Genomic DNA, 27,567 nt, shown 5'->3' on the forward strand with positions numbered 1-27,567 from the left:
GTGCACCTCTTCACTTCGGGCCCACGACGCTTCGTTGCCACTGGCTTGATAAAACTATTGGTCACAAGGCAACTGAGATGAGCAGTTGATCCAACATGGTGAACAAAACCTGAGCTACTCGGCGGTGAGATTATGCATAGCAGCCAACCAATCGCCAAGCGCCCCGCAATGACGTACATGTAATCTCCTTGATTGGCACCACGTACAGCCAATGGCTGGTGCTGCTGCGCTTAAGGCCCAATACTGAAAACCAGTGAATAACAAACTGTTTAAATCAATTTAATAAAATACCTGGCGTCAAATTCCAACATAAACTACAGATTAAAGAGCAAAACAACTACAGCGATTTAAGTATATCAAAGCAAGGAAACACGGATAGTGAGTTCATTAATGATAATGACTTTTAACTGGGGAATAGTGTATGATAATGTCAGAACTGTGTTTTATATGTTTCTATGCGTGAGTAAGGGCAATGGTGGAATGTAAAGTACGTTTGTATATACCGTATACTTAAATACAATTTTGAGATACTTTTACTGTATTGGAGTAGGCCTTCCACATAAACCTTCAGAGGCAAATATATTGTACTTTTAAGTCATTTACATTTTCTGACAGCAGCAATTACTTTTTGTATTAAGGTTTTACATAAAAACACATATGATAAGATTATAAAATACATTAATCAAGACTAAATAAGCATTTCTCAACCTTTTTGTCTTGCGAGCTTTTCTATATAATCAGTGTGTAAGTGTGATGCTTTGTCACATTTCAGATGTCTATGAGTTATTGTCAGGTTCACCAAAGAGACATCTCCCCTCTCAACTTCCCATGATTTCATCTCAATAACTGAAGTTGAAATGATGTGATATTTCAGCAAAAATCAAAGCCTAGAGAAAAGTCCAAAAACTGAAAACAGACTTGTGTATCAGAACTTATGTGTGTCTTTCCTCTCCCATTAATCATATTAAGACCCCTCACATTTATCTGCTAGCCCTTTGGAGGGGCCCTGCCCCTAGGTTGGTAATTGTAAACATAATGGATTATTTTTACAGTGTGATATCGTACTTTTACCTAAGTAAAGGATCTGAGTATTTTTTTCCACCACTGAGTAAAGGTGTGCTTGTGTTATAAACTCTGGCAGATGAGTCATGACCAAGTAAATATGTGGATACATGAGGAAAGGTATTTGTATAACAATAACAAACAAGCAATAGTAGAAAAAATAACAACAATATTAATAATAAATAAGAAAATAAATATAACAACGAAAATGAGAGATGATTTTTTTTAAATAAGTATGTAATAATAATGATGTCATAATGCCATGAATTTTCAAGATAAATGAATTGAGGTTAAATCTAAAAAATCGGCCCATATTAGTTTTATTTGATCAATAAGGACTCTCACTTGAGATCAACAATTACACTATATACATTTGAATGTGTTTAATATTATGCATCTCACACTTACTTTTGAAATATTGTTGTTAAATTACCCTGGCCAAGATTAATCATGGGTTTAGATTAACAGATTAAACCCAGACCAGGAGGGTGCTGGCCTGTCATGTTAGTAATAGTAGATAACTACCACTTCCTGTGTTCACAATGTGGCTCTATACAACACCTAATACTATAACAATGGGTCAACAAGAGGTCATGGTACACCAGAAGGGGCTCAACAAGAGGGCTTATGCTGAGCACTGACTTAACAGGCTGCTACAAATGACCTGATATTGGTCTCCATTACATGACAAACAGTGTTGTTTAAGGAGGGCCAGGTTGTTGGTGGAACCTGGGTGATAGGTGAACCAATAAGGTGTCCTCACTGAAGGGACAGGGGTCTACATCATTTTTCTGGTTAGCAGGACAGGCATAGGTCCAGGATGGAATGATGGACAAGAAGCCTTTACCTTTTTCTATATGGCCCTAGAGACAGTTACCATTATCCAAGACTGAAGAAGGATAGTCTCTGGAGTTTCAGTACTGTCTTCAGCATACATGTGGCAGTAAAGGGCAGCTGGCTTCATGTTTTTGGCACCTATGCTGTAGGACAGTGTTAAACTAAAGTGGCCAAAAAAACACCTTGACTGCCAGAATGTCTTGTTGGGTTTTGTGGTGTTTCTGAACTAAACATAGCTATTCCCGCCCCTTTAGTTTACCTCCTCCAAAGCTAATTTCACAGCCAGCATTTCTCCATTGCCAATTGTGTTCTGTGGGAGACAGCTTGTAGGAAATAGACACAAGGGTGAACACTGAATCAGAACAGCTCTCAACACCAGAGGCAACAACCTGCATGATTACCTGTCAGGAAAGATCATGTTGAACCAGGATCTACTGGTGTAAACTGATCTATGACATTTTGGCATGTCTTTTTACATTCTATATATTTTGACATTCTATATTTTTCTTATAGTCTATAAAACTCATGGTCAGTCCCAAACCAGTAATGGCTTCTTACAAGTACTGTGTGTGTATCTTATGTCTTATCTCTGATCTCCATTATGATCCTAAAATAATTAAATGAGCCACAGCGCTGTAATGGGTGACATGTTCCTTCATCACCATGAACACACACACACACACACACACTGTAGTTTATTCTGACTCAATCCCACATAAACCGTCCTGCTGCCACTAGAGCACCAAATGCGGATTAAACCAGCATTAAAAATGGTCCATAACAAATGCATAGTTCCTCATGTGTTAATTACGAACAGCTGTGACCAGCTGTTTTAGGAAGGAGTCTATATGTGTGTGTGTGTGTGTGTGTGTGTGTGTGTGTGTGTGTGTGTGTGTGTGTGTGTGTGTGTGTGTGTGTGTGTGTGTGTGTGTGTGTGTGTGTGTGTGTGTGTGTGTGTAGTGGTGTGGCTGATTCATGTGTTTTTAATAACTTTTGGACAGCAATGGAGGTCTGCAGCACAGGGGAATTAGGAATAATAATATATCAGGCAGTGTCACACACACACACACACACACACACACACACACACACACACACACAATTTCAGTAGTTCATTGTTGATTTGAGTCTACACATGGAATTTGTTGATAGGAGGAAAATAATTAATAATTAATAATTATAATTATTAATTTCAAACTAAAACAACATGTGAACAGTACTCTTCCCTCTTAATATCTACTTGCCGTTTAAACATTTATGTAACTGACTGCTAGTCTATGTATGTATATGTGTATGTATGTGTATACTGTATGTGTGTGTATATATATATATATATATATATATATATATATATATATATATATATATGTGTGTGTGTGTGTGTGTGTGTGTGTGTGTGTGTGTGTGTGTGTGTGTGTGTGTGTGTGTGTGTGTATCTTGTTCTTTAATAGATCAAATACAGCTTCGTAGTCGTCTAGAAACTATTAAAAACACAGCAGTGAGCCACACTGCTGCTAGTTTTATTGAGGCAGAGCTTCATGTAGTGTTTTATGTTGGAGGAAGTGACCGGAAGTGTGTGTGTTTTGATCATGTCAGGCTGGCTGCTGGGACTGTAGGAGCTGCTCACTGACTGCCACGTCAAGTTCCGTAAGGATCAGAGCCGCAGGGTTGTAACTTGTACAGTACTGTAGGATACTGTGTGCTGTAACAAAGCTTACACCGGAGACTAACAGTGGAAGAGCGGGCTAAAGCTTTCAGCGTGGAACTGTTCACAACTCTGACTCCACTTGTAAGACGATAACTCTTCTTACTAAAACTCATTCAACTAATAGTCAGCAGTATTGTATCAATGCGGTAGCTAACATGTACTAAAGTTACTCTAAGCTAACTAGCATGAGGAGCGGGGTTCAGGACCGATATGTTCACAACTTCCTGAACAGCAGATAAGGCTTGAGAGAGAAAGTGTGAAGCTATGAGGCTAAAAGTGACTAACATAGAGTTTAGCTAGCTAACCCTGCAACCTAACAAGTCACTTCACTGCTGCTCATGTTACAGTGTGTTACATGTGTGTAATGTTAGCTTCATTACTGCTGGGCCGCAGTCAGCTGCTCGACTACACACTTTATTATTAAAATAACATTTATCTTGGTTTTTGTGTTTGTTTTTTAAAATATTTATTAGACTAAATAAAAGGTTGTTTGAGCTGTCAGAACAGTAATAAGTGAATGAAGTAGGTGTCACTAGTGTTATTACATGTTGTCATATATAGAATAGGAATGTTTTGATGCAGCATGCTGTTTGCTGGAGTTGAAGCTGGGGATTCTCATTTTCTTCTCCACTGTTAAATGAACAAACACTAGTAGTTCATTCATGTTTATGAGATAAAACTATTACATTAAATAAGATGTGTAATTACTATGTAGTAATCATGCAGTCACATGTGTATTAATGGATATGTCTACACTGTATGCCTCTATAGGCATTCAGTCCTTCATGTTTGCAACTAGGCTTAAGATATAGTCACTTAAGTTGTATATTGAACAACACTGCACCACACTCAGGCCTGAAAAAAGATGTGATGTCACAGTTTAAATGATTGTAATAAGGTAAAGGTAAGGTAAAGGTAAACTTTATTGATCCCCCCCCCAAGGGGGAAATTCAGAATTGACACAACAGTATTCTTGTAATAAGTGATTAAAAAAACAAGTTAAAATAAAAATACTATGTGCAAATAAACAGTCTCTAAAAACTATATTTAATAAACAATCAATAAAAACTATATATAATAAACAATCAATAAATACTATATACTATATCTCTTTTTGGGCCCGTTGCCAATACCGATATTAGGGAGAGTTTTTGGCCAATAATCTTAAATAGACAGAATATATACATAAACACACATTTATTGCAATGATCCCTTAAATTTGGTGATTAAACCGTTTCGACAAAGATATGTAATGGAGCCTGTGATATTTTACAGTTTAAGAACTGAACTGAAACAGTAAACTTGTAAACTGTTTTTTGTTCTTTTTTAACAATTTCTTTAGTTGTAAACCACTTTGAGCTGCATTTATTGTATGAAAGGTGCTATACAAATAAAGTGATTATAATAATAATAATTATTATTATTATCATTGAATTAAGAAAAAGAGTCAGAGTCAGTCATAAACACCAATACTGATTATAGATTGTATACATATAGATATATGTATATACACCGATAGATAGGTCAATATTGGCCCATAATATCAGTTGACCTATATATCGGTCAGGCTCTAGTAATAATAAATAAATACTGAGCAGGGTAACCACAAACAGTGTAGAAGAACTATGCAGCAGTTTAGAGTTATTACACATGTTACAATGACTTGTGCATTCCCAAACTCTCTGCTTCAGTGTTTGCAAGGAAAAACTGAAGAATCATAAAGTGTGAGCTGGAGATGGCATCAACACAGAGCATAATATTATTGAATGTATCTGTTGTCTACACTTCATTAGAAGCGAGTAGAAGATGTGGTGAATATTGACAGGATGCTAATGTAACTGTGCCTTAATGTCATACACATGATTTCTGGAGACTAACTGATACTGAATTTTAAGGTCAGTACCAGTGTCAATGTTTGAGAGTTAAAGAATAGAGCTGCAACATAAACAGAGCACTGATGAAGATTTTTGGTTTGTTACATATGAACTAAGCAGGAAAAAAAGAAGACAGATAATATAGATAATATAGCCTTCAAGATTGTTTTAAAACAGACATTTGATCAAGTAGACTGAACTATAATAACCAGTATATGGAGTAGTGTTTAATACAAGAAACTAAACTGAATAAACTGTGAATGACGTTTTTTCACAGATTAAGTTGATAGTGAGGGCAGACTATACAGTCATTGTATGCAAAATATATATTCTTTTATTTTTTAATATATGTATTATATTGATTGATTGATGTTTTTATTATGGTGTGATGCATATGAATAAGCCCAGGCCACATGGATTTACAAGACACCACAAATTCATACATACCAGGGTTAAAGTACAGTGTACACCTTTTCAAACAACAAGATTCAATAAGAAAAATGAAATGGAAGCTTCCTTCATAATCACATCAACATTATCCAGCATGCAAATAATCAATAGAGAATAGCAGAAAAATAATGATAATGCAGCTTAAATACATCAAAGTTAAAATAGACATTCAATTTGTTTGCTCATCAGAATGCCAACATATTATAAATGTATTGATGTGGTCATAATTCAGTTGATATATTCTGCTGAAGCAAACACTGACACTTTAATATTTAAAGCCCTCTGGACTCCATTGAAACCTTGATAGTAAATGTAATGCTTGATCTATTTAAAGCAGAAACATCTACCAGTGACAGTAAGTGATTCAAATGGGTACTGCAGTCCAGATGTAAAATATTGGAGAGAGTTGTCTGTCCTGCTTTTGTGCCCCAGACTCAACGCTCACACAGGTCTTAGTTGAGATAGATTTTAAGAGTTAGTACAGTATATTTTCCATAATTCATTTTTCAACCAGATAGATTACTAAAGCTATTCAGCACACCATTAACACATAGCTCATGGGGTTGAAGCAGTGTTCAGCTACTGAGTGTTCCAGATCATATTCAGCAAACTCTCTTTAACTGCACTAACTTGTTGTAAATAACTTTTTTCAGTCTGAATGAATGTCACCTGTTAATGAGTATAGCTGTGAGTTAATGAGATCTGATCATCAGCAGAATAAATGACCCTAAAATTGACATATAAACCTATAAATGCTCCATGCTGTGTCTGTGGGCAAGTTTCATTCTCAGAAATTTTACCAAAGTGTAAAAATGTCCTACTGACAGAAACGCTAAAAAAACATCTTTGTACAGCAAAGCACTGTGATGAGAGGAGGTGAAGGCATCAAGCCATGATGATGATAATATAATACAACTTTCATTTTGCATTCATTTTGTTTTTAGTCATATATCTTATTTTAATTGATTTTGTTCTATTTAAACTTCAAATTCATTCAGATTTAGACATAATGAAGTCAAATAAGCATTTTGAAGAAAGTTTGACTGTGTGGGGGTGGTCTGATAGGGTCATACCTAAATATGCACACTGGAGTACTTTATGTTAGTATAGCATGTTATTGTTTACAAATAAATCTTTGCTGGAATGTGTCTGTGTCTCATGTGATGTGTCTTTTATGTGTGTCGATCAGGTCTCTGTGAGAACAGTGAGGACATCGAGCAGGCGGTCGAGGAGACATCATGAGGCAGCTCAAAGGAAAAGCCAAGAAAGAGACATCCAAGGACAAGAAGGAGCGGAAGCAGGCCATGCAGGAAGCCCGGCAGCAGGTGGCCACTGTAGTACTGCCTACACTGGCTGTAGTGGTGCTGATCATCATTGTCTTTGTCTATGTGGCCACCAGGCCTGACGCTATTGAGTAAGACATCAAGACTCTGCTTTAAAAGACATGAACTCCCAAACTGACTGGGGTTGGACAAACTGACAATGGCTGTACCCAAAGGATTACCTGACCACCCCCCTGCAGGCCAGCCGCTGGCCTGGTCTGTCTCCCAACATATCTACCGTTTGTCTTAATGAAAGCCTCCTCCAAAGTGTGTTTCTTTGCTTTAAGTGGGATTCAAGCTGCAAAAAAAAAAAGAAGAAATCAAAGTGAAAGTAGAATCAGTTGCTCCTCAGTGCCTTCAGGTGGATGAAGATGATGTTTGACTTCATTTTACTGTGTTGATTTTAGAGCAGCAGATGGATGTGTGTTGTTTCTAATGATGTCTTACACAATGATGCAATATCATGCATACCAAAGGACTTGTGCACAGATTGCCAAATTTGACCAGAGGTGTTCCAAAATGTTTAAACAGATGAAAGTGTTTTCCTGTTGTGACTCAGTGCTGTTAATATTTAAAGTAAATGCAACATGAGCCTGGTCTCACACATTACCACTGTATGAATGGAAAGAGTTGGAGGGAGAAGGAACAGTGTGAACAGCTGAGTGCAGCTCTAAAGTATTGAATTGAATGTAAATGTAGAATGTGTAGGAATGTTATACTGAGTCCCATGGCTTTAAACACACCACAAGATCTTTAATGTGAATGCTCCCCCGATTGTTCTCATTGTGTTATTGACAACCATAGCTCTGAGTCACTCGTGACATCTGTGCGGATGTAATAATGTGCCTTAACATATTTGCAACTGTTTTATTTCAGTTCAATAAATGATTTTTTGAAATAGTTTTGTTTGTGCATGAAGATAATACCATTCCTGAAATGCTGAATGTATCTCCATGAGATATGGCCTGAACAGGTGGTACAGGATACTACTTTGTTATGAAGGTAGATTTGTGTCTTTATCATTCAATCAAAACAAAGGTTGCTTCAGAGAGACCCCCCCCCCCAAAAAAAAAAAATCATTTGAACACTTTTTTTCTTTGATTAAATCTTTTTTCCGATTGAATTGTTATTTTTTGGATTGAAATTTTTTTTTCGATTTGAAGTGCCTGCTCACTTGCAGGGCCATAGCCAGGGTTTTAGATATGCTGAGGTCAGGAGTCTAAACTCCCCTATATTCCCCCTATAATCATTTTCACACTTTATTCAACTGTGATTTCTGTACAGTTTATCTCCTTACATGATGCATGGTAGAAGAAGAACTCACATCCTTTACAATGCAATCTGAAGTATCATCAGCTTTATGTACTTAAACTCACTGTGGAGGCAGACTGGTCTCTGTTAATACCGTCATATTCTGATATTTGATTATTACTGATAGATTATCATGTAAACAGCACTTCCATGTTGTGACTGGTTGAACGGCTTTATACACTGATAGGCAGTTTTATGTGAAGCAATACATCATATTAATGTTGGAGCTGACAACATTATTTAATCTATATACAATTGATTGTAATTTTTTGATAATTCATTTTAAAACATAAATATCAATTGGCAGATGTGAAGATTGGCCAGATTAAATATATTCAATAGAAAGTCTGTGTTCCAAACACTGAGTTCAAAAGACCTGTGCATTTACTAGACAGCAGGGGTCTAACAAAAACATGCTATTGGGTGCATTATGGGAAGTGTAGGATTAAGTGTTTCTGGAGCTAAATCCAATAGGAGGGACTAAAAATCAGGATATCTCTTGACTGTTCCACTAATTTGTAGAGGGCCTAAGTGCAATATTGATAAATGATTATCAGCATTAATCAATGAGCAAAAATATGTTAGTTGCAGCCCTACAATCATCTTAATCTGTAAAACTCAGTTTAACACAGCACTACCTGTACACTGTACACTACCTTTACACTGTGCACACTACCTGTTCACTACCTGTACACTGTACACTACCTTTACACTGTGCACACTACCTGTTCACTACCTGTACACTGTGCACTACCTTTACACTGTGCACACTACCTGTACACTGTGCACTACCTTTACACTGTGCACACTACCTGTACACTGTGCACTACCTGTACACTGTGCACTACCTTTACACTGTGCACACTACCTGTACACTGTGCACTACCTTTACACTGTGCACACTACCTGTACACTGTGCACACTACCTGTACACTGTGCACTACCTGTACACTGTGCACTACCTTTACACTGTGCACACTACCTGTACACTACCTGTACACTGTGCACTACCTGTACACTGTGCACTACCTGTACACTGTGCACTACCTTTACACTGTGCACACTACCTGTACACTGTGCACTACCTTTACACTGTGCACACTACCTGTACACTGTGCACTACCTGTACACTGTGCACTACCTTTACACTGTGCACACTACCTGTACACTACCTGTACACTGTGCACTACCTGTACACTGTGCACTACCTGTACACTGTGCACTACCTGTACACTGTGCACTACCTTTACACTGTGCACACTACCTGTACACTACCTGTACACTGTGCACTACCTGTACACTGTGCACCACCTGTACACTGTACACTACCTTTACACTGTACACTACCTGTACACTGTGCACTACCTGTACACTGTACACTACCTGCCCAACACAGCACACAAACCGTTAGAGATGAGCAAAAGGCGCAGTGGAGCATATTTTTTCCCTGTAGTGGAGCTGAATGAATATTGGACTTTTGCTGCCACCAAGTGGACAATAATATTGAGTCTAAAAAAACATCCCAATCAGTCGACATCATTCCCTGCCTTTTATTACCTCTTACATTTATTTATTGTCTGCCATTTTATTTGAATGCTGAAATCCTCAGTGTAAATGTTATGCTCTTTATAGTGCCTGTAAAAATTCCCACAATGCAACAAAAAAAGTAATAGCATGGCAGAAACCCCACAGTGCAATGCTTTGCATTTGATGAAGGTGAAAACTACACTCCAATTCTTGGTGATGATGCAAAAAGATGATGATTCATAAATGCACGAATGTTCAATATACTGCTCACCATACATTTAACTACCGAGTGTTTGTCAAACAGTGAATGGCGAGGCAGTGATTTCACAAACATTTAATGTGTAATATGGGTAAAAGTCTCTCCCCAGTTGTTCAAACCCCAAAACTCACAGAAACCACACAGAGGATGTGATCAGTACCCTCAGTGATAACTGCAGCCCTGTCCTCCAGATGACTTTTTATTGATTACTGATTTTCATTAAACTGATTGACATGTTTTACAATCAGGTCCAACTACACCTGTCTGTCTAACTTTCCTGTCTAAGCCTTTTTATACTGGAGAAAACCCAACTTTAGACTTCCCAACTTTCTGTAGAAGTAGTGTTGGTTGTCCTTAAAAAATGAGATGTAACTGTGACCCGTCTATTGGCTACCTACCAACCTCAGGAGACTGAAGAGACCACTCAATAACCTTTCTCTCTGGGTTCACAGCAAGTTTATTGGTCAGTGTAGCACACTGTTGAATAATAAAAAACACATCAACGTGGCCGGTGGTGACTATCTGCTGTACAGCTCCTTGCCCACATCTGCGGTCGTCAACGGCAACAGGGGAAAACTGACGCTGTTGCCGTTAGTAAACACTTCAAAATGTGATCGTATAGTTTCTTAAATGATTACAGTACAATAAAACACTTTTACACATGCGTACTATTTACAAATGACCATGAACCCATTTTTTAGTTCTTAATAAAATAACAATAACAATTAAATAACAATAATAATACAACAATATTGCACATGGGCCTTGTGGTCGGTGGTGACAATCATCTGTACAGCTCCTTGCCCTAAACATTAAAAATGAATAAAATAAACACACTGTAACAGTCACCATATTAGTCCATGGGCCAAAGGCCAAAACTTCACTTGTCGGTACGACTCAAGGTGGCAAAGGTTACTTATCATTTTTGAAAGGATCCATGTGTGTAGATAATATTTTGGTATGATAACCCTTCCTGAGTCACAGCTGTATCACAGTTATCAGCTGTTGAAGTTAACCTCCAACTTAGAAAAAATGCATTTTGGACGCTGGTGCATATCTTGGTTTAGACTTATGTTCAGGATATTTGTCAATATTAAATAATGTTTGGTATCATTTTAAAGGGACATTTTTAGGTTTTCATTAGAGCCCTTTTGTGAATCTTTATGACAAATACAGTGGTCACTGGAGCTCTTCAAACCTTTAATCACACATATTTTTCCACAATTTTCGCCTAAATAATTTTCTTTCTTTTAGTCCTGTGACATCAAGGAACATCACAGACACAAAACACAAAAATGGGAATACTCACAGGACTGCAACGATTCAGGAAATGTACAATATACATATATTATTTTACTTTGAGACATGAATGCAGGCCTGAAGGTTGAAGAATGTCTTTGTCAGAAATCTCTCAGAAATAATCGTCATACAGTCCTCAGGCCAGACCATATATTATCCTCCTGGGACCCAAGGGAAAAAAATCTTACAATTTCAGTTTTTTTGTGATTTCCTAGCTATTTAGGACTAAAAAAAATCTCACAATTAAGACTTTTTAAGTTTTGATTTGAATTTTTAATTGTATAGCACATCCACTGTAGTGGACAACAGAACCATCTTAATATGAAAAGACAGCAACATTTGAAAGATAAAAAATTAATCAGATTATGATTGTGTGATATGATATTAATCCAAGAATACATTCAATTTGATTACAAAGCATAATTATTTATCATACTGGATTGTTTCACTAGCTTGTTGGTTGCCAGGAATAAAGTATATTTTCTATTAAAACTGAACGCATTGCCAAATCTCAGAAAACTTTACTAAATTTATAGGGAAAAGGAATGAATTGGGCTCCAGTTTGCATGGTTATAGGGTCATTTTGACACCCAGAGAGCACAGGTAGCACGGATGTGAATCTAATATCATGGAAAATCACCAATAAATGAAATGTATTAACATTAAATGTCATTAAATCTCATAAATGAAACCTCACATCAATTATTTTGGATTCAATGCAGTCCAGTAATAGTGCATCAATGGGACAGTTCCAGTGTTGTGGATGTGACATGGTCTCCTGTTCACCATGCTTATTAGCATACATTTTGCATTCTTGAGGCAGTTTGCACATATTTGATGACACCATTTGAAAATCTGAAATTATTTATTTGGAAATTTGCTATGTCCCAGTGATACATATTGTTATATATGACTGATACATAGAAATATGTCTGCGTTATTGGTGTCACGTTACATGGAATTACCCAATTAGTATACAAATATAATTCATAGTGTTTTGCTACCATGAATATCAATAGTAACTAATTACTGGACCTGAATAAAAACAGAGGACATTGCTTTTCCTGCTCGGCCCTGTCTGTCTCTGTGCCTGTACTGTACTGTATCTGTCTGCTAATCTGAGCCTCCTGAATCTTCTTCCTCTTCTTCTTTAACATCTTCTATCACATGTTCAAACTCTTCCTCATCTCTCTCCATCATCTATCAGCTCCAAAACTGAATCTCTGGTAAAGAATCCTCTCTGCAGTTCTGTCTCATATAACAATGTTGAGCCATTAAGTACATTGAAACAGTCCCAGCGTCCACTATAATGGACATTCATAAAAGGGCTATTATTTCAAAACACCTATAATTGAATGCTTTCAAAACTTCATATGTCATTCCTGAAATGTTAATTAACAAGATCATATGTGATTATCATGGTAAGAAGCTATGAAATCCATTTTGGATTAAAAGAAAGAGGACGTTCTCAACATCCCAGCCTATTATTTGACATATCACTGGAAAGCCCAGGATGTCCTCTTTACAGCACAGCAGGAATTGATAGAACAACTCCAAAGAGTAAAAGAGGATGCATGTGAACAAAATGTCCACTACAGAGGACAAAGTCAATGGGCTGGGTCTCAGGAGGACCAGAACATAAGTATCAAAAGTCAAGTATATAACTGACACATGCTTGTTTGCTCATGATCATTTACTTGCAGTTAACGTAAGTACTAGTGTTTCTGTATTTCTGCTCAAGATATCTGAAGTGCAAACTTTACCCTCAATAATAATAACACAAATCATCTTAAACTTTATTTCTATAGCACCTTTCAAAACTTAAGTTACAAGGTACTTCACACAATGCAATATTAAGAGAATAATACACAAAAACACAATTAAACAATAATCAAGCATAAACAGATGAAACATTAAACAATAAATAAAACTATAAAGATTAAAATGAGGCACTGACTCAGCTGACAGGATACTGAGGGGGAGTGTGTTCCACAGTGTTGGGGCAACAGCATTAAAAGCGTCATGTCCTTCGGTCTTGATGGTCTGGATTTGAATGTTATTAGTAACATTTTGAATTGGATTCTGACACGATGGGGAGCCAGTGTAATTTTGCTGGGACAGGAGTGATATATTCTCTGCAACAAGTGTTAGAGAGGAGCCTTGCTGCTGCATTCTGTATTAACTATAGCTGGGACACGTTTGCATCATTAAAACATGTGAATAGTAAATTGAAGTAGTCCAGAAAGGAGAAAATAAGGGTGTGAATGAGTTGTTCAATCATGTTTTTCGGGAGCATTAGTTTAATCTAAGGCAATACTTCTGATTTGTAAAAAACATGATTGAGTAAGGGTCTTAATGTGTTGGTTGAAGTTGAAGTGATGGTCAAAAACTACCCCCAGATTTTTGGCACAATGTGTTATGTGTGTTAGTGTGTTAATGGGGCAAGATGATGAGCAGTGATACTGTTGGAGATGTGAGCAATGACCAGGACTTCAATTTTGCCTGTGTTAAGTTGGAGGAAGTTGGAGGCTATCCAGTCCTTAATGGCAGCAAGGCAGCAGTGCAGAGAGGGCTTAATGAAACATCTAGTTGGGTGTCATCGGCGTAACTGATAAGGCACAGATGTGAATTGGCGGATTATGTGGCTAGAGGCAACAGTATAGGGCCAAGCCAAGGACTGAGCCCTGTGGGACACCACATGATATGGGGGCTGTTGAAGAGATGAAATTGTCCACAGTGATTTTTAAATGTTCTGTCATGGGGGGGGCTCTCTCAGGAGGTAGCACCCAGTGCACCATGTGTCTAAGGCTAAACATATAATGATAAAACAACAAATTTGGGACCCTCAGTCCACCTTGATGTTGGCCTCTGCAACTTTTTCAAGTTTAATCTAGGTTGTTTATTGTTTCATATGAATTTGTTGCATAGCCTATTGAACTACTTGAAATATTTTGAGGTAATCTTCATTGGAAGTGCCTGTAATAGATAATTCAATTTGGGGCTACAATTCATTTTTATTACATTGACCTTGCCCCATAGGGAAAGGAATAGCGGACACAACCTTTCTATGTCAGTCTTAAATATGTCTAAAATTAAACCTGGATCAAAATATTCAGCGGTGGGGGAAACAGGACGCCTAGGTATTTGATACCAGACTGTGGCCAAGTGAAGTCACCAGGTTGGAATAAAGTATTGGGAAATATAAAGTAAAGCATCATCCGCATGAAGCATCAACTACCAATGCCTAGTTGGATACCTGGAAAGTCAGGGTCTCTGCGAATGGCCACTGCAGAGGCTCCAGCGCCAGTGAAAAGAGCAATGCAGCCCTGCCTAGTGTCTCTGTGGAGCTCAAAGGACTGTGAGATGACACCGTTCGTTGTTACTGAGGCTCTACGGTTAGTGTATAAGAGTTGGACCCAGCTAACAAATTTCCTGCCAAAACCAAAAGCCTACAGGATAGAGAACCAGTATTGCCACTCCACCATGTCAAATGCCTTTTCAGCATCCAAAAGAGGTCTGCAGCAGGGGAAGTTTCATTTTGGGAGGCCCTCATAATGTCAATCAGATATCTGGTATTATCAGCTGAACTGCGAGTATGAATAAAGCAAACTTGGTCGGGCTGAATCAGGCTGGTTACCACCTTGTCTAACCTTACAGCTGGGATCTTTACAAGAATTTCACTGTCACAGCCAACCAAGCTAATTGGTCTATAGCTTCTGCAGTCTAATGGATCCTTATCTTTCTTTAAAATAAGAGAGATAAGTGCTTCAGAATCAGTCACTTTTTCAACTGCAACATACAATTCTGATTGTATGTATGTGTCATAAGTCAAAATTGATCTTAACTAATGGTAACTAAATTATCAAATCATCTTACTTAGCACGTGTTTTAACAAAACATAGAGTTAGCACTTCAGATATCTTTACTGAACAGAAATACAGAAACACTAGTACTTCCCTTAATTGCAAGTAAATGATCATGAGCAAACAAGCAGTTATATACTTAACTTTTACCTATGGTGCTCAAAATGTTCTGATATCTGGTCTGGCCTAAGAAATGTATGAGGATTACTAGTTGTGACAGTTTTCTGACAACATCATTCTTCAACTTTAAGGCCTGCATTCATGTCTCAAAATGTCACAGGACTAAAAGAAAGAAAATGTTTGTGGAAAAATATGTGTGATTAAAGGTTTGAAGAGCTCCAGTGACCACTGTATTTGTCATAAAGATTCACAAAAGGGCTCTAATGAAAACCTAGAATGTCCCTTTAAAAGGATACCAAACACATTATTTAATATTGACAAATATCCTGAACATAAGTCTAAACCAAGATATGCACCAGCGTCCAAAATGCATTTTTTCTAAGTTGGAGGTTAACTTCAACAGCTGATAACTGTAATACAGCTGTGACTCAGGAAGGGTTATCATACCAAAATATTATCTACACACATGGATCCTTTCAAAAATGATAAGTAACCTTTGCCACCTTGAGTGGTACCAGCATGTGGTCTGGCCCATGGACTATATTACATAAGTTACATCTTACATCTCAAACATTACAGCGTGAAGCACAACGGTTGACATGACTAACGGACTCAGCAAGCTAGCGCAGCTTCACTCAAAGAAAGAAAAGACAGAAATAATAAAGAATAAAACGGTGACACAGTCATAGTCAAAATAACTCAAATAGCATAACATGTAATTAAAAGCAGTTTCATAGATGAATATCTGATTAAATCACGGAGCTGTTACAGTACATACTACATCTGCGGTCGTCAACGGCAACAGGGACAAACTGACGCTGTTGCCGTTGACAACGGAAACAGCGTTTTTCCGGTCGTTCTATTTATCACCACTGGCCACAGGAGGATACTTAATTACAACAAATAAAAGGAGCCTTACATAGATAAACACAAAATGTTCATTTGTTTCACAGGAAAATAATGAAAATGGAAAACAACAAAATATCTTGCTTTCAAAATTAAATAAATATTGAAGTAATGTAAAAATACATTTTGACGAACTTCATTAATCTATAAACTGTTAAATAACTAGGCTTACCTGTGTCAATTTATAAAATATGATATTAGTTCTGGGTTTTCCTTTAATTTGAAGTGTTCCTGTTGTTTTCACAGCCTCCATGACACATTTTTTTTCTTATGCCCATTGTCATGTTTCATTCAAGAAATACATGTGTTTAGTGTCATCTTCAGATGGTAGCCTAATGTAGCCTATCTTTTCAACATTCTTTATTGCCTTTAATTTAATAAAGATCCCCGCCATACATGTTTTATGCCATTTAAACATCCTGTACTTGGAATAATAAACTATATCTGGCATAGTTTTCCACAAAAAAACAAACTGCACATACATCATTGTGCACAGAGAAGAGATCATCATCCAAATGAAGGAACAAAAAGAAAGACACACTTTTACTTAAGAGAGACTTTATGCTTGAGTCATTTCATAAAGTAGGCTATTTAAATGATGAACTTTTAACATTCTTCAGTTTTTTCTCTATTGAGGATCAAACTTTTTCTTATACAAAGTATAACAAGTATTTTTTGTGGTCTAAATAAGCTTTAAATGATATTTGAGTACACTGTATACATAGAAGACATGGTAAATAGTTTAAATAGCTGGTGTTGAGCCTCCATATTGTGCGCATTTGTTTGTGTAAACACTTTTTAATGGTTAATGACAACAATAAAATGCATTGGAAACATCCTGATAGGCCTAAATGTAGTTGACGCATGCGCTCCGAGCAAGCTGCCAATGTGCCAGTTTTCTATATGAGAAACGGAAGTTTGAACAATCTACTTCAAACTAAAACACCAAAATAGAAACAGTTACGATTGTTTTGGCAGAACAGCTGATCCCAGCTGTGTGGGCTCTTTCAGACAGTTGATGTTTTAACATAACACAAACATATGACAGCAGAGACAACAGAGATGTATCATAAACTAAACGCAGTGGCCTGAAAAAAACCTTTAACAGAACAGAAGGAGTTGCAGTTTTCTTTAGAAGGTGCAGATGTGACCCTCTTCAATTCACCACTGCATATGTATTCATAAACTGGAGCAACATGTCGTCATCATCTGTGTTACTTTGAAGCTTGTGTCTGGAAGTGGACTTCATCCTCGGACGCTTGATCCTGGTCTCCAACACCTCCCATCAATTTCTGTGAAGAAGACTTCCGGTGGTGTGTCATGGCGGTGGCATGGTGAATCCTACAGAAAGGGAAAAATACTTGCCCCTTTCGTCCTTTCCCATCGATTCAGGACACATTTTCATGCATATCTGAGCCTGTCAGCTCCGGCCTTACATCTTGGATCCAGCAGCACAGCGTCGCGGTTCCTCCGCCCGGCCATGGCGGCTCACAAACCAGTGGAGTGGGTCCAGGCCGTGATTACTAGATTTGATGAGCAGGTAAGATGGGCTAATATGATTCAGTGGATGGGTGTAGCAAGCTTTGGTCGCGTTGAGGCCCCAGTCGTCCGGCTAACGTTACAGTTAGACAGAGAGTAAACACAGGAGCTATGTTCTCTCTGTTGTTTGTTCCAGCTGCTAAACACTGAAGATGAGCTCTGTCTAGCTAGCGCCGTCTCCTCCATCAATTAGCACATTTATTCCTCATTTGTACTCGGCTATGGACGGAGTTACCGGCCAGCTGACAAAATAATACACAGTAAAGCAACGTGTCAGTGACATTTAAACCTCCGTACAAGCCTGTGTGTGTCAATTCAAGTTCCCCAGCTAACGTCTTCTTTCGTGCAGCTAGGTAGCTAACATTAGCAGGCCTAGCTGTCTAATGTAAACAAATAAGCTGTGGCTGGGTTAGCACGCTGCGTTCATAGCAGCACATCACCTCAGTGTTCATGTCCCAACCACTGCTGTCTGCCCGCTGTGCCAGCTCAATCTACAGCATACAAGCTTCATTCCACCTTTTACTTATTTAGAAGCACTCTGTAGCTACAACTGATATGACTGAAGATGTTCCTGTGCTCACACTAAAACGGGTCACAGTCACTAGTTGGCATCTTTAAGTATGATCAATCAACAGGATTGAATCGTGTTGTAATACGGAACTGTGAAACTGTGTGTGCTATTGTAGCCAACAGTCAAACTATGCAACTAATAACAAAGATGAAATCCAGAGCAAAAGGTGAATGTAGGTCATGTTTAAACTTCCTGTCAGTTTGCATTACCAGATGAAATGTATTTTCCTGTTCAGAGGGAAATCTGACAGCCACTTTGTGTTGGATATTAAAGCAATGCTTGTCATTTAAAAGTGATTGAGCTGTGTTTAGTCTCCAGAAGTCTTTGCATCAGGCGTTAGTTGCCACTGATCATGGATTGTAGCCGGGCTTAGCAGCTCAGCTAGGATTACTTCAGCTGGGTAAAAGTGGCTTTAGGAGTTATATCTACTCCTTGGTCATTGTAACCCTAAGCCCCAGTTAAAGCCTTCCAATGTGTTCATTTTACTGTTTGTTCTTCTAAAAGTTCAGATTTACTGACGCTAGAATGTATTTCCTCTTGTTAACCAGCTAATCATCATCTGGTGTGTCTGGTATATAGCAGTGATAACATTAAGCTTGATATGTGGAACGTCCTGATTATGGATCTGAAGCTGGCTTACAGTAAGATTAGTAAACCCAGACTAGTTTAGGTGCATCATCTTCACTGACTGTTTAGTGTCATATAGCTGGAGAGCAGATGGTCAGTGTGAAGTGTTGATGCAGGAACACAATGTTGAAGTTTAAATGCAGCTTCCCACCAACAGCACTACAACCACAGAGCACAGGTTCACCTGAGAAATGGAACAGAAATGATAATGGCTGGCTGCTGTTAATTGTTGTTATTGTTGTGCAGGTCAGTGCTCATATCACAGTTTATTAAGTAGTGGTTTCAGTGCATCAGTGTAGCACAGTGGGGCGTGTTCCAGAGCTGCTGCATCACACCTCAAAGTGCAAATGACAAAGATTAAGACATTTGGAGTTTTTAAAATACTCACAATAGGGCTTTAACTAATCATTATTTCCTGTGTCTGTTAATTATTATTATTTTGACTAATTGATTAGACTTGTGTATAAAATGTCAGACTGGTGAAAAATGTCTGTTCTAACCTGTTAAAGCTCATGGTGATATCTTCAAATGTGTCGTTGTCAGATAACTAGAACTAATCAGTCAGTTTTTAATTGTTGCAGCTGTAATTCATAGGGATGTATTTTGTATAATGGTAAATAGACTGTACTTATACAGCACTTTTCTAGTCTTTTGACCACTCAAAGCACTTTTACACTACATGTCACATTCACCCATTCACACACATTCATACTGTACACTGATAACAGGAGCTACCACACAGGGTACCAACCTGCTCATCAGGAGGAAACTAACATTCATACACTGTTGGTGCAGCCATCAGGAGCAATTAGGGGTTAAATATCTTGTCTAAGGACACATTGACATATAGACTGGAGGAGCCGGGAATCGAACCACAGATCTACCTCCTGAGCCATAGCCACCCCACTAATGTGGTTTAGTAGGGGCATGGTTCATCATGTCTGCATTAATGCCAGCACATTTTCATTCTAGCATATGTGCATGAGCAGGGAGATCTGTTGCATCAAAACTCCCAATTTCTCCTTAAATTGTATCACCCAAACACAAGTCTGCATTACTTCATGTGACACCGTGCAGAGGAAGAGGAGGGCATACCTAACATGTGTGTGAGACAGGAGTGAAATACAGTGTAACAAGAGAAATAGAGCTGCAGTGACCAATTGATTCATAGAAAAGTTAATAATAATAATAACAATAATACATTTTATTTATAGAGCACTTTTAACAATAATCAAAGGTGCTTTACAGGAAGAGGATAAACTGAACAGAATAAATGAAAAGATAATCAATAAATCTATCAAAACAATCAAACAGTAAAAGCAGAAAGGTGGGTCTGAGGTCAGTGCAGTCATGGAGGGATTTGGGGAGTGAGTTCCAGAGGGTGGGCGCGGAAGGTGAGGGTGGAACTGAGAAGGCTCTGTCCCCCCCAGGTCTGGCACTTGGTCCTGAGAGGGTTGCATCTAAAACTAAAACTAAACAAACATAAAATAGCTGCCATCTATTAAATTGTTTGACTACTATTTTGATATTTGATTAATCATTTTGAGTCAAAGAAAAATGTCCTAATGTTGTGGTTCCAGCTCCTTTTAATGTGAATATGTTCTGGTGTAGTTCTTTCTGACAGTACAGTGAGTGTCTCTGGGTTGTGAGACAAAACTAAATATTTGAGGGCGTCACTTTGGGATTGGTGAGACAGTTATTGACTTTTTTTCTTTATAATTTTCTAACATTTTATGAACCAGCTGATTGATAATGGAGAATTTAATTGACAGATGAATCAATAATGAAAATAATAATCAGTTACAGGTCTAATGATGATGAAGATGAGCTGTGATGATGATGCAGTTATAAACACACCTTACTTTGAAGGTTAATGTCTCACCACAGACCTTACATGTAACAACAAATTCAATGTGAAGAAGTGATTAGGGCCCAGAAAACTGGAACAACCCTGACATCATAACAGGAGCCTCATACAGTTGTACAGTACACTACACAACATGGAAGACTAACCTCAGCTAGCCAAACCAAAAATCTGCTCAAACAATCAAAGTTAAATGTTCTATCTTGAAGGACACATATTCTGCACATTTCCAGCTCTATATTTACACTCTGAGACTATATTGGAATATCATTCCAATTAAAAACTCTTTGTTTATCTTCTACTGGTTCTTAATACAGCCCCTCAGTTCAGCCTCTGTCTCAAACAGGCCGTTTTAGCTCCTGTCTCTTTAAGGCAATGAGCTCACTCTGCTCTGATGGACTGGCTCTTGGACAATGATTTCACTACTTTTTTTTTTTGGTGTGTGTGTGTAAGTGTGTGTGTGTACTCTGTATTTCTAAGTGCTGGTATATATGTGTGGATATTTCAGTTATAATGATGATATTAATAACAACAGCAGCAAAGAAAAAAATAAAAATAAATAATAATAATAATAATAATAATAATAGAATAAATAAGAGGGGAAAAAAAGAAAAAAAAAGATGTGTTGCAAGGTTCTGTGGAATTGAGATCAGGCATTTGTAGAGGTGGATTTTTGAATAAATGTGGACCAAGTTTTGTTGAAACTATTGTGATTTGATCTATTAACAGATTCTTCCAGTGTGTGATATTCAGTTGATTTCTTGTTTTCCAGTTTAGGAGGATTGTTTTCTTGGCGACAGCTTTCAAATTTCGCTACTTTTTACTGAAAATATCACCATCTCAAATTCATCTGAACATATTGGAGCCTAAATCAGATGTCAGATATGAGAGTGAACAACGCAAAGTACACCTGGAAAACCCTTAGCAACGACCTTAGCAACTAAGGCTAGAGAACGGATGGCCTTTGATGGGCGTGCATGGTAAACTGTCAGCTTGTCAGGAATTAGTCGGCCCTGAGTTTTGACTGGCAGGCAGCATTTCTACATATACGTTCACCCCAAGTTTTGGAGCTGTTACCATGTTTAGCATAGATATCTGACATCATACACACACACACACACACACACACACACACACACACACACACACACACACACACACACACACACACACACACACACACACACACACACACACACACACTGATGGTGGCAGAGCAACTCAGGGCTTGCTAATTGAAAGGATAAATGCTGTAAATCAAATGCTACTCATTGTCCAATCATAGTGCATACTCTTACTGAAAAGGAAACTGACTTTTAATCTTAATAGTCATTTTGAGGACTGTGCAGCATTATTCTGAAGTTTTGAACATGTGCTGTGGTAGAAGGTGTGTGTATGAACAAAAGCCTCCAGTTCACAGCCTTAACACAGCAGCACTGAACACTTCCACAGCAGCTGTAATATTACCAATCACTCACTGCTGTAAATATAGCTGTAAGCTGAAATTTATAGAGGTCCATGAAGCAAAGTGCAGCACTCCCAGGTACAATGAGGGCATGTCTGCATTCATGGCAAGTCTGATCCTGATTGGAGACAGCATCGTAAAGACACTTCCTGTTTACGTGATCTGCAATAGATGATGTGTGTTCCTGACACATCTGGAGGAATGTGAACTGGTCACTCACTGCTTAAAGAAACTGATAAGACAACTGTCTCACAGCGTGACTCATGATGAGTAGGTCTTCTAAATGACTGGTCCCATCCCAACCCAGGCAGTGTTGATGGATTGTTATCAGCTTCATAAAGTGTGATTCAAAGTTCAGCCGGGACAGTGACTGCATTAATGACATAATTACATTATTAACCCTTACATACTGTTCATATTCTACACCCGTAGTGTTCTGGGTCAGTTTGGACCTGGTCTAAGAATCCCCTCATAAAAAGTGTTTAAATCACATTTTGATCAACAGATGTGTTTAGAAAGCATCAATAGTCGATCTGACTGATCAATAAATGTGATTAAACCTTGATTCATGTTTCATTTCTCATTTTTGGAGAAAAAGCATCTACTATCACACAATATCATGTCCTATTTAACCTAAGACATGAAAATATAACAGTAATAATGATGTAAATGTATTTTATGTAAAGTGAAAATGAAGTGTGGGGTTTATTGTATAACCATTAGAGCCATCAGTCTTCACTGTTACATCATAAAAAGAAATGTGTAGCACAAATATTATAACATTTTATAATATTTTCATTTTTGAACATTTTGGGACAAAAAGTCATCAAATTTCAGGGTAAAAGACATTTTGGATGTTTTTACAGCTGTCAAATGTCAAAAACGTGTCAAATTTGACCCAAACTGTATGAAAGGGTTACAGCACTTCATCACACTGATAAACAATCTAATACAAATCAATCCACACAACACAACAGTCCAGCTCATTGATTTAATGATCTAATACATACCCAGAGATATTAAAGAGATAGATACCATGATACAAACAATACAGCACAATCTGGGTTTGTTTCTGGCCTCTTGGTTTCATATTATCATATGTTGTACTTACTGCTGTCAGCATCACACTAACACATCAGCAGTGTGTCACTCAGCTGTGAGTGTCAGAGGAAAACAACATACATTCAGCTGTTTTGGAGCCCAGAAGTTTTCAGCTCCTGCACAGGTTTCCTGCTCATGTTTCTACATTAGCATCTGGGTGCAGTTGATGTCTGCGTGTCCTTAAGTGGAGACAAACAGCATGTATGGGAAAGATATGTTTGACCTTTCGAGGAATGGCTACGCCTGGCTGTATGAAACAAAGAGCTCAGTGACCGTGCTGCGCTGCACTGGACTGCAGACAGAGACATGGCCTGTTTTACATTGTGTGTTATGTGCATGTGATGGTTGGACAGGCTGACTTCATGATAGAACCATGGGGCTGTAATGAGCTCCTATCCCAAGACTTCCCATCAAGAGCTGAGTGTGAGGCCCAGTACAGCTGAGAGGAACTGGAACTAACTTTGGTGAATTGTGAGAGAAATATTAGAAATGATTGAGTGTATTACAGAGACACACAGTGTGTCTGATGCTGTAATGTTTGGACACATCTTTGTGTCATTGATGGGGAAAAACTGCACGATTTTGTAATTGGTACTCTGGATTTGATCATTGGTGGTTTTGATTTAACTTAACTTTGACATTAATGTTTTTTGTCCCTCACACTATCACCATGAGCTACTTGGATTTAATACTGTTTTATATAGATCTTTATTGTATAGATATACTGTGCACTGATATGTTAAACACTAAAGCCACATATCACAGGATAAAAGAATATTTCACTGTCACCACAGTAATGATGCTGCAGATGTCACCCAGTTAATAAAAAGTCACATGTGTTCTTGGACTTCTTCTACTCTGTGTAAAAAGGTGACCTGTACAAAGTCTGTTAACATGATTAGGGCCCGACCCATACTGGATATTTGGGGCCGATGCTGACTTTAGGGAATAAAAAAATTCTGAGATTGATATTGATCAGCTGATAATCTTATATATCCAGAATATATATGTTCACACACTTTTTTTTCCTCCAAATGTGGTTATCAAACACTTGTTACAAAGATATGTAATGGAGGCTGTGATATTTTACAGTTAAAGAATAAACATCATTTTTATACAACAGTAAACTTCACTGGGAATTTAATATGTATATATTAAACTTGAATTAGGAAAAAGGATTAAATATACATAAAATGTGGCCTGTATATCTTTTTTTTCTTCAACTATTTTTATTGATTTTTCTATTAGTTCCATGCATTTATTTGCAGCATATATTGAAAATTATAATATTCACAAGAATAGGGCAGCTGCATCATTCAAATGATTATAATTGTAAACGGTACCCAGTCCACCCCCCTCCAGAACCCTCCCAACCATCCCCACTTGTCCCTTAAAATGGGGGGCGGGGATCTTATTCCTTATTTAATGGTATTTGTAAGCTCTTATAATACTTCAGAAAAGGGGTCCAAATCTCCCTAAAGTTTTGCAGGGAGCCTTTAAGGGTGTATCTGAATTTCTCAAGTTTTAGAAAATGCATAGTATCTCTAATCCATCTTGGAAAGTTGGGAGTTGTTTCCTCCTTCCAGGAGAGAAGAATGAGACGTCTTGCAATCAGGGACGTGAACGCTATGACTACACAAGCTTTGTCTTTAGGGAGCGAGTTTTTACTGTAGGCACTAAAGATGTTGGCCCAAAATGTGCTGAGTTTTGGGGCAGGACCAGAGCATGTGTGTATAATGGGATGGGTAGTGTGTGTGTGTGTGTGTGTGTGTGTGTGTGTGTGTGTGTGTGTGTGTGTGTGTGTGTGTGTGTGTGTGTGTGTGTGTGTGTGTGTGTGTGTGTGTGTGTGTGTGTGTGTGTGTGTGTGTGTGTGTGTGTGTGTGTGTGTGTGTGTGTGTGTGTGTGTGTGTGTGTGTGTGTGTGTACGAGGTTAGAACAGTGCTCTAACTAACAGCTTAAAGAACACCTAACTTGCACTAGAACTCTGTTTTCAGAAAAAAAAAGCGGAAGTCCTGGCCTGCATATCTTTAAAAAAATATTCACACATATCAGACCGCTTTAACACCCATACCGATGATTATGATAATAAAAAGCACAAATATGTGTTTTTGCAGCTGTAATTCCATCAGTATTTCAGCAGTTATTTCTCTTTTTAACACATATACAGAACGTTTATTTCATTTGCATGAAGAAAAAAAAATAAAATCATATTTTTAGAAAAATATAATAAATTCCTTTGAGAATAAAGACCTGTCTGAAATGAATGCTGAGTTAACAAATATCCTGCCTACTATTTGAAGGGTTTACTGCAGTGTATCTTCTCTCTGCATGTGTGATTTGTGTGTACATTTTTATCAGTTAAAGTATGTATAGCTTTCTCAACCTTAATAGTGATTGTTTCATTATCACTCCATCATTCTATTCAATCTGGGAGTGATATAACATGTTGTGAATGACGTTGGGGAACTGAGTTCTTAATGTATTGACTGTAAATATTGTGTAGTAAAGACTGAATATCGTGGGTCATTGTGAGTGGACTACCACACATCATAATCATCCTCTCCTGTCTTTCCCTCCAGCTTCCCATTAAAGTCGGACACCAGAACACTCACACCAAAGTCAGCACAGAGCACAACAAAGAATGTCTGATCAATATCTCCAAGTACAAGTTCTCCCTCGTCATCAGCGGCCTCACCACCATCCTCAAAAATGTCAACAATATGGTAAGAGAGCACCTTCTTCTTCTGTTTGACAAGTGAACGCACAGTGGAGGGATTCTTTATCTTTACTACATTATCTTCCTCTCAATACTACAGCTTATAGTGTTACATGTGGAGCCAGGTTTGAATGATAATGGCAAAAATATCCTATCATGATTCAGTTTTAGGCAGGATCATGATTCACAATCTTATCACCATTCTTATTCAGGACTATTTTGCAGTCTACTTTTATTGTCTATCACATGATAAAAATGGTTAGGGGCTCACAAACAACACAAAAACATACACATATGAAAGTCTCATAAAATGACATTAAAACACTACCATAAATAAATAAAGCAGCTGTGCATTAAAAAGTAGTGACAGTCTATATTTAAAATAGACGTTACAGTGTTAAACCAAACTAACACAACAACCAAACTAGTTACACAGCTGAAAACAGGTGATGATGTGTGGAAGTGTTAGTGAACCATTTCAGATAACTAGCAGAATGTGCACCATTTAAAAAAGCAGCAGAGCTGACATCATGCAGCCAGAATGATAAAAGTTAGTGCTAACCGGTTAGCAGGCGAGCTAACAGCTAAACTGTGGTGTTTACCTGCAGCCCAGCTGTTAGATTAACATGATGCTCAGACTAGGGCCCAATCAATACTGATATTAGGAAATTAAAAAATTCCAATATCGATATCTCAGCCGATAATCTTATATACAGTGCTGCTTGAAAGTTTGTGAACCCTCCAGACATGGTCATTGTTTTGTAAAAAAAAAGAAAAGAATAAATAACCCTATTAAATATACATCCAAACACCAATTAGTGAAGGTGACCTTCCAAATAATAGACACAAACAAAAGAAATAGATATATTTTAATTATTTATTCAATAAAAATGGTTCTCAGAAAAAAAAGAAAATTTGACATGCGCAAAAGTATGTGAACCCTTTCAGTTAATAGCTCGTGGCACTTCCCTTTGCAGCCATTACTTCAACCAAACGTCTTCTGTAACCACTAACCAGTCTCTCACATCTGGTTTTGGGAATTTTTGCCCACTCCTCCTTGCAGAACTCAGCCAGTTGAGAGAGGTTGGATGGACATGAACTGCCCGCTTCAGGTCTTGCCACAACATTTCTATAGGATTTAGGTCT

At 37.8% G+C, this 27,567-nt stretch overlaps 1 protein-coding gene across 3 annotated transcripts in view; it reads left to right on the plus strand.

Moving 5' to 3' along the window:
• The first annotated feature begins 17,864 nt into the window (after nucleotides 1-17,864).
• The window catches only part of nf1a (neurofibromin 1a), an 89,562-nt gene continuing 79,859 nt past the window's right edge, over nucleotides 17,865-27,567 (plus strand). For all 3 annotated transcript variants that reach the window (XM_062418456.1, XM_062418458.1, XM_062418457.1), the window contains exons 1-2: nucleotides 17,865-18,078; nucleotides 26,285-26,428. In XM_062418456.1, coding sequence (XP_062274440.1) covers nucleotides 18,019-18,078; nucleotides 26,285-26,428 — 204 coding nt within the window. In that variant the 5' untranslated portion in view covers nucleotides 17,865-18,018. The remainder of the gene's footprint in view (nucleotides 18,079-26,284; nucleotides 26,429-27,567) is intronic.

Source organism: Scomber scombrus, chromosome 5 (genome assembly GCF_963691925.1).
Source record: "Scomber scombrus chromosome 5, fScoSco1.1, whole genome shotgun sequence".
Taxonomy (NCBI): domain Eukaryota; kingdom Metazoa; phylum Chordata; class Actinopteri; order Scombriformes; family Scombridae; genus Scomber; species Scomber scombrus.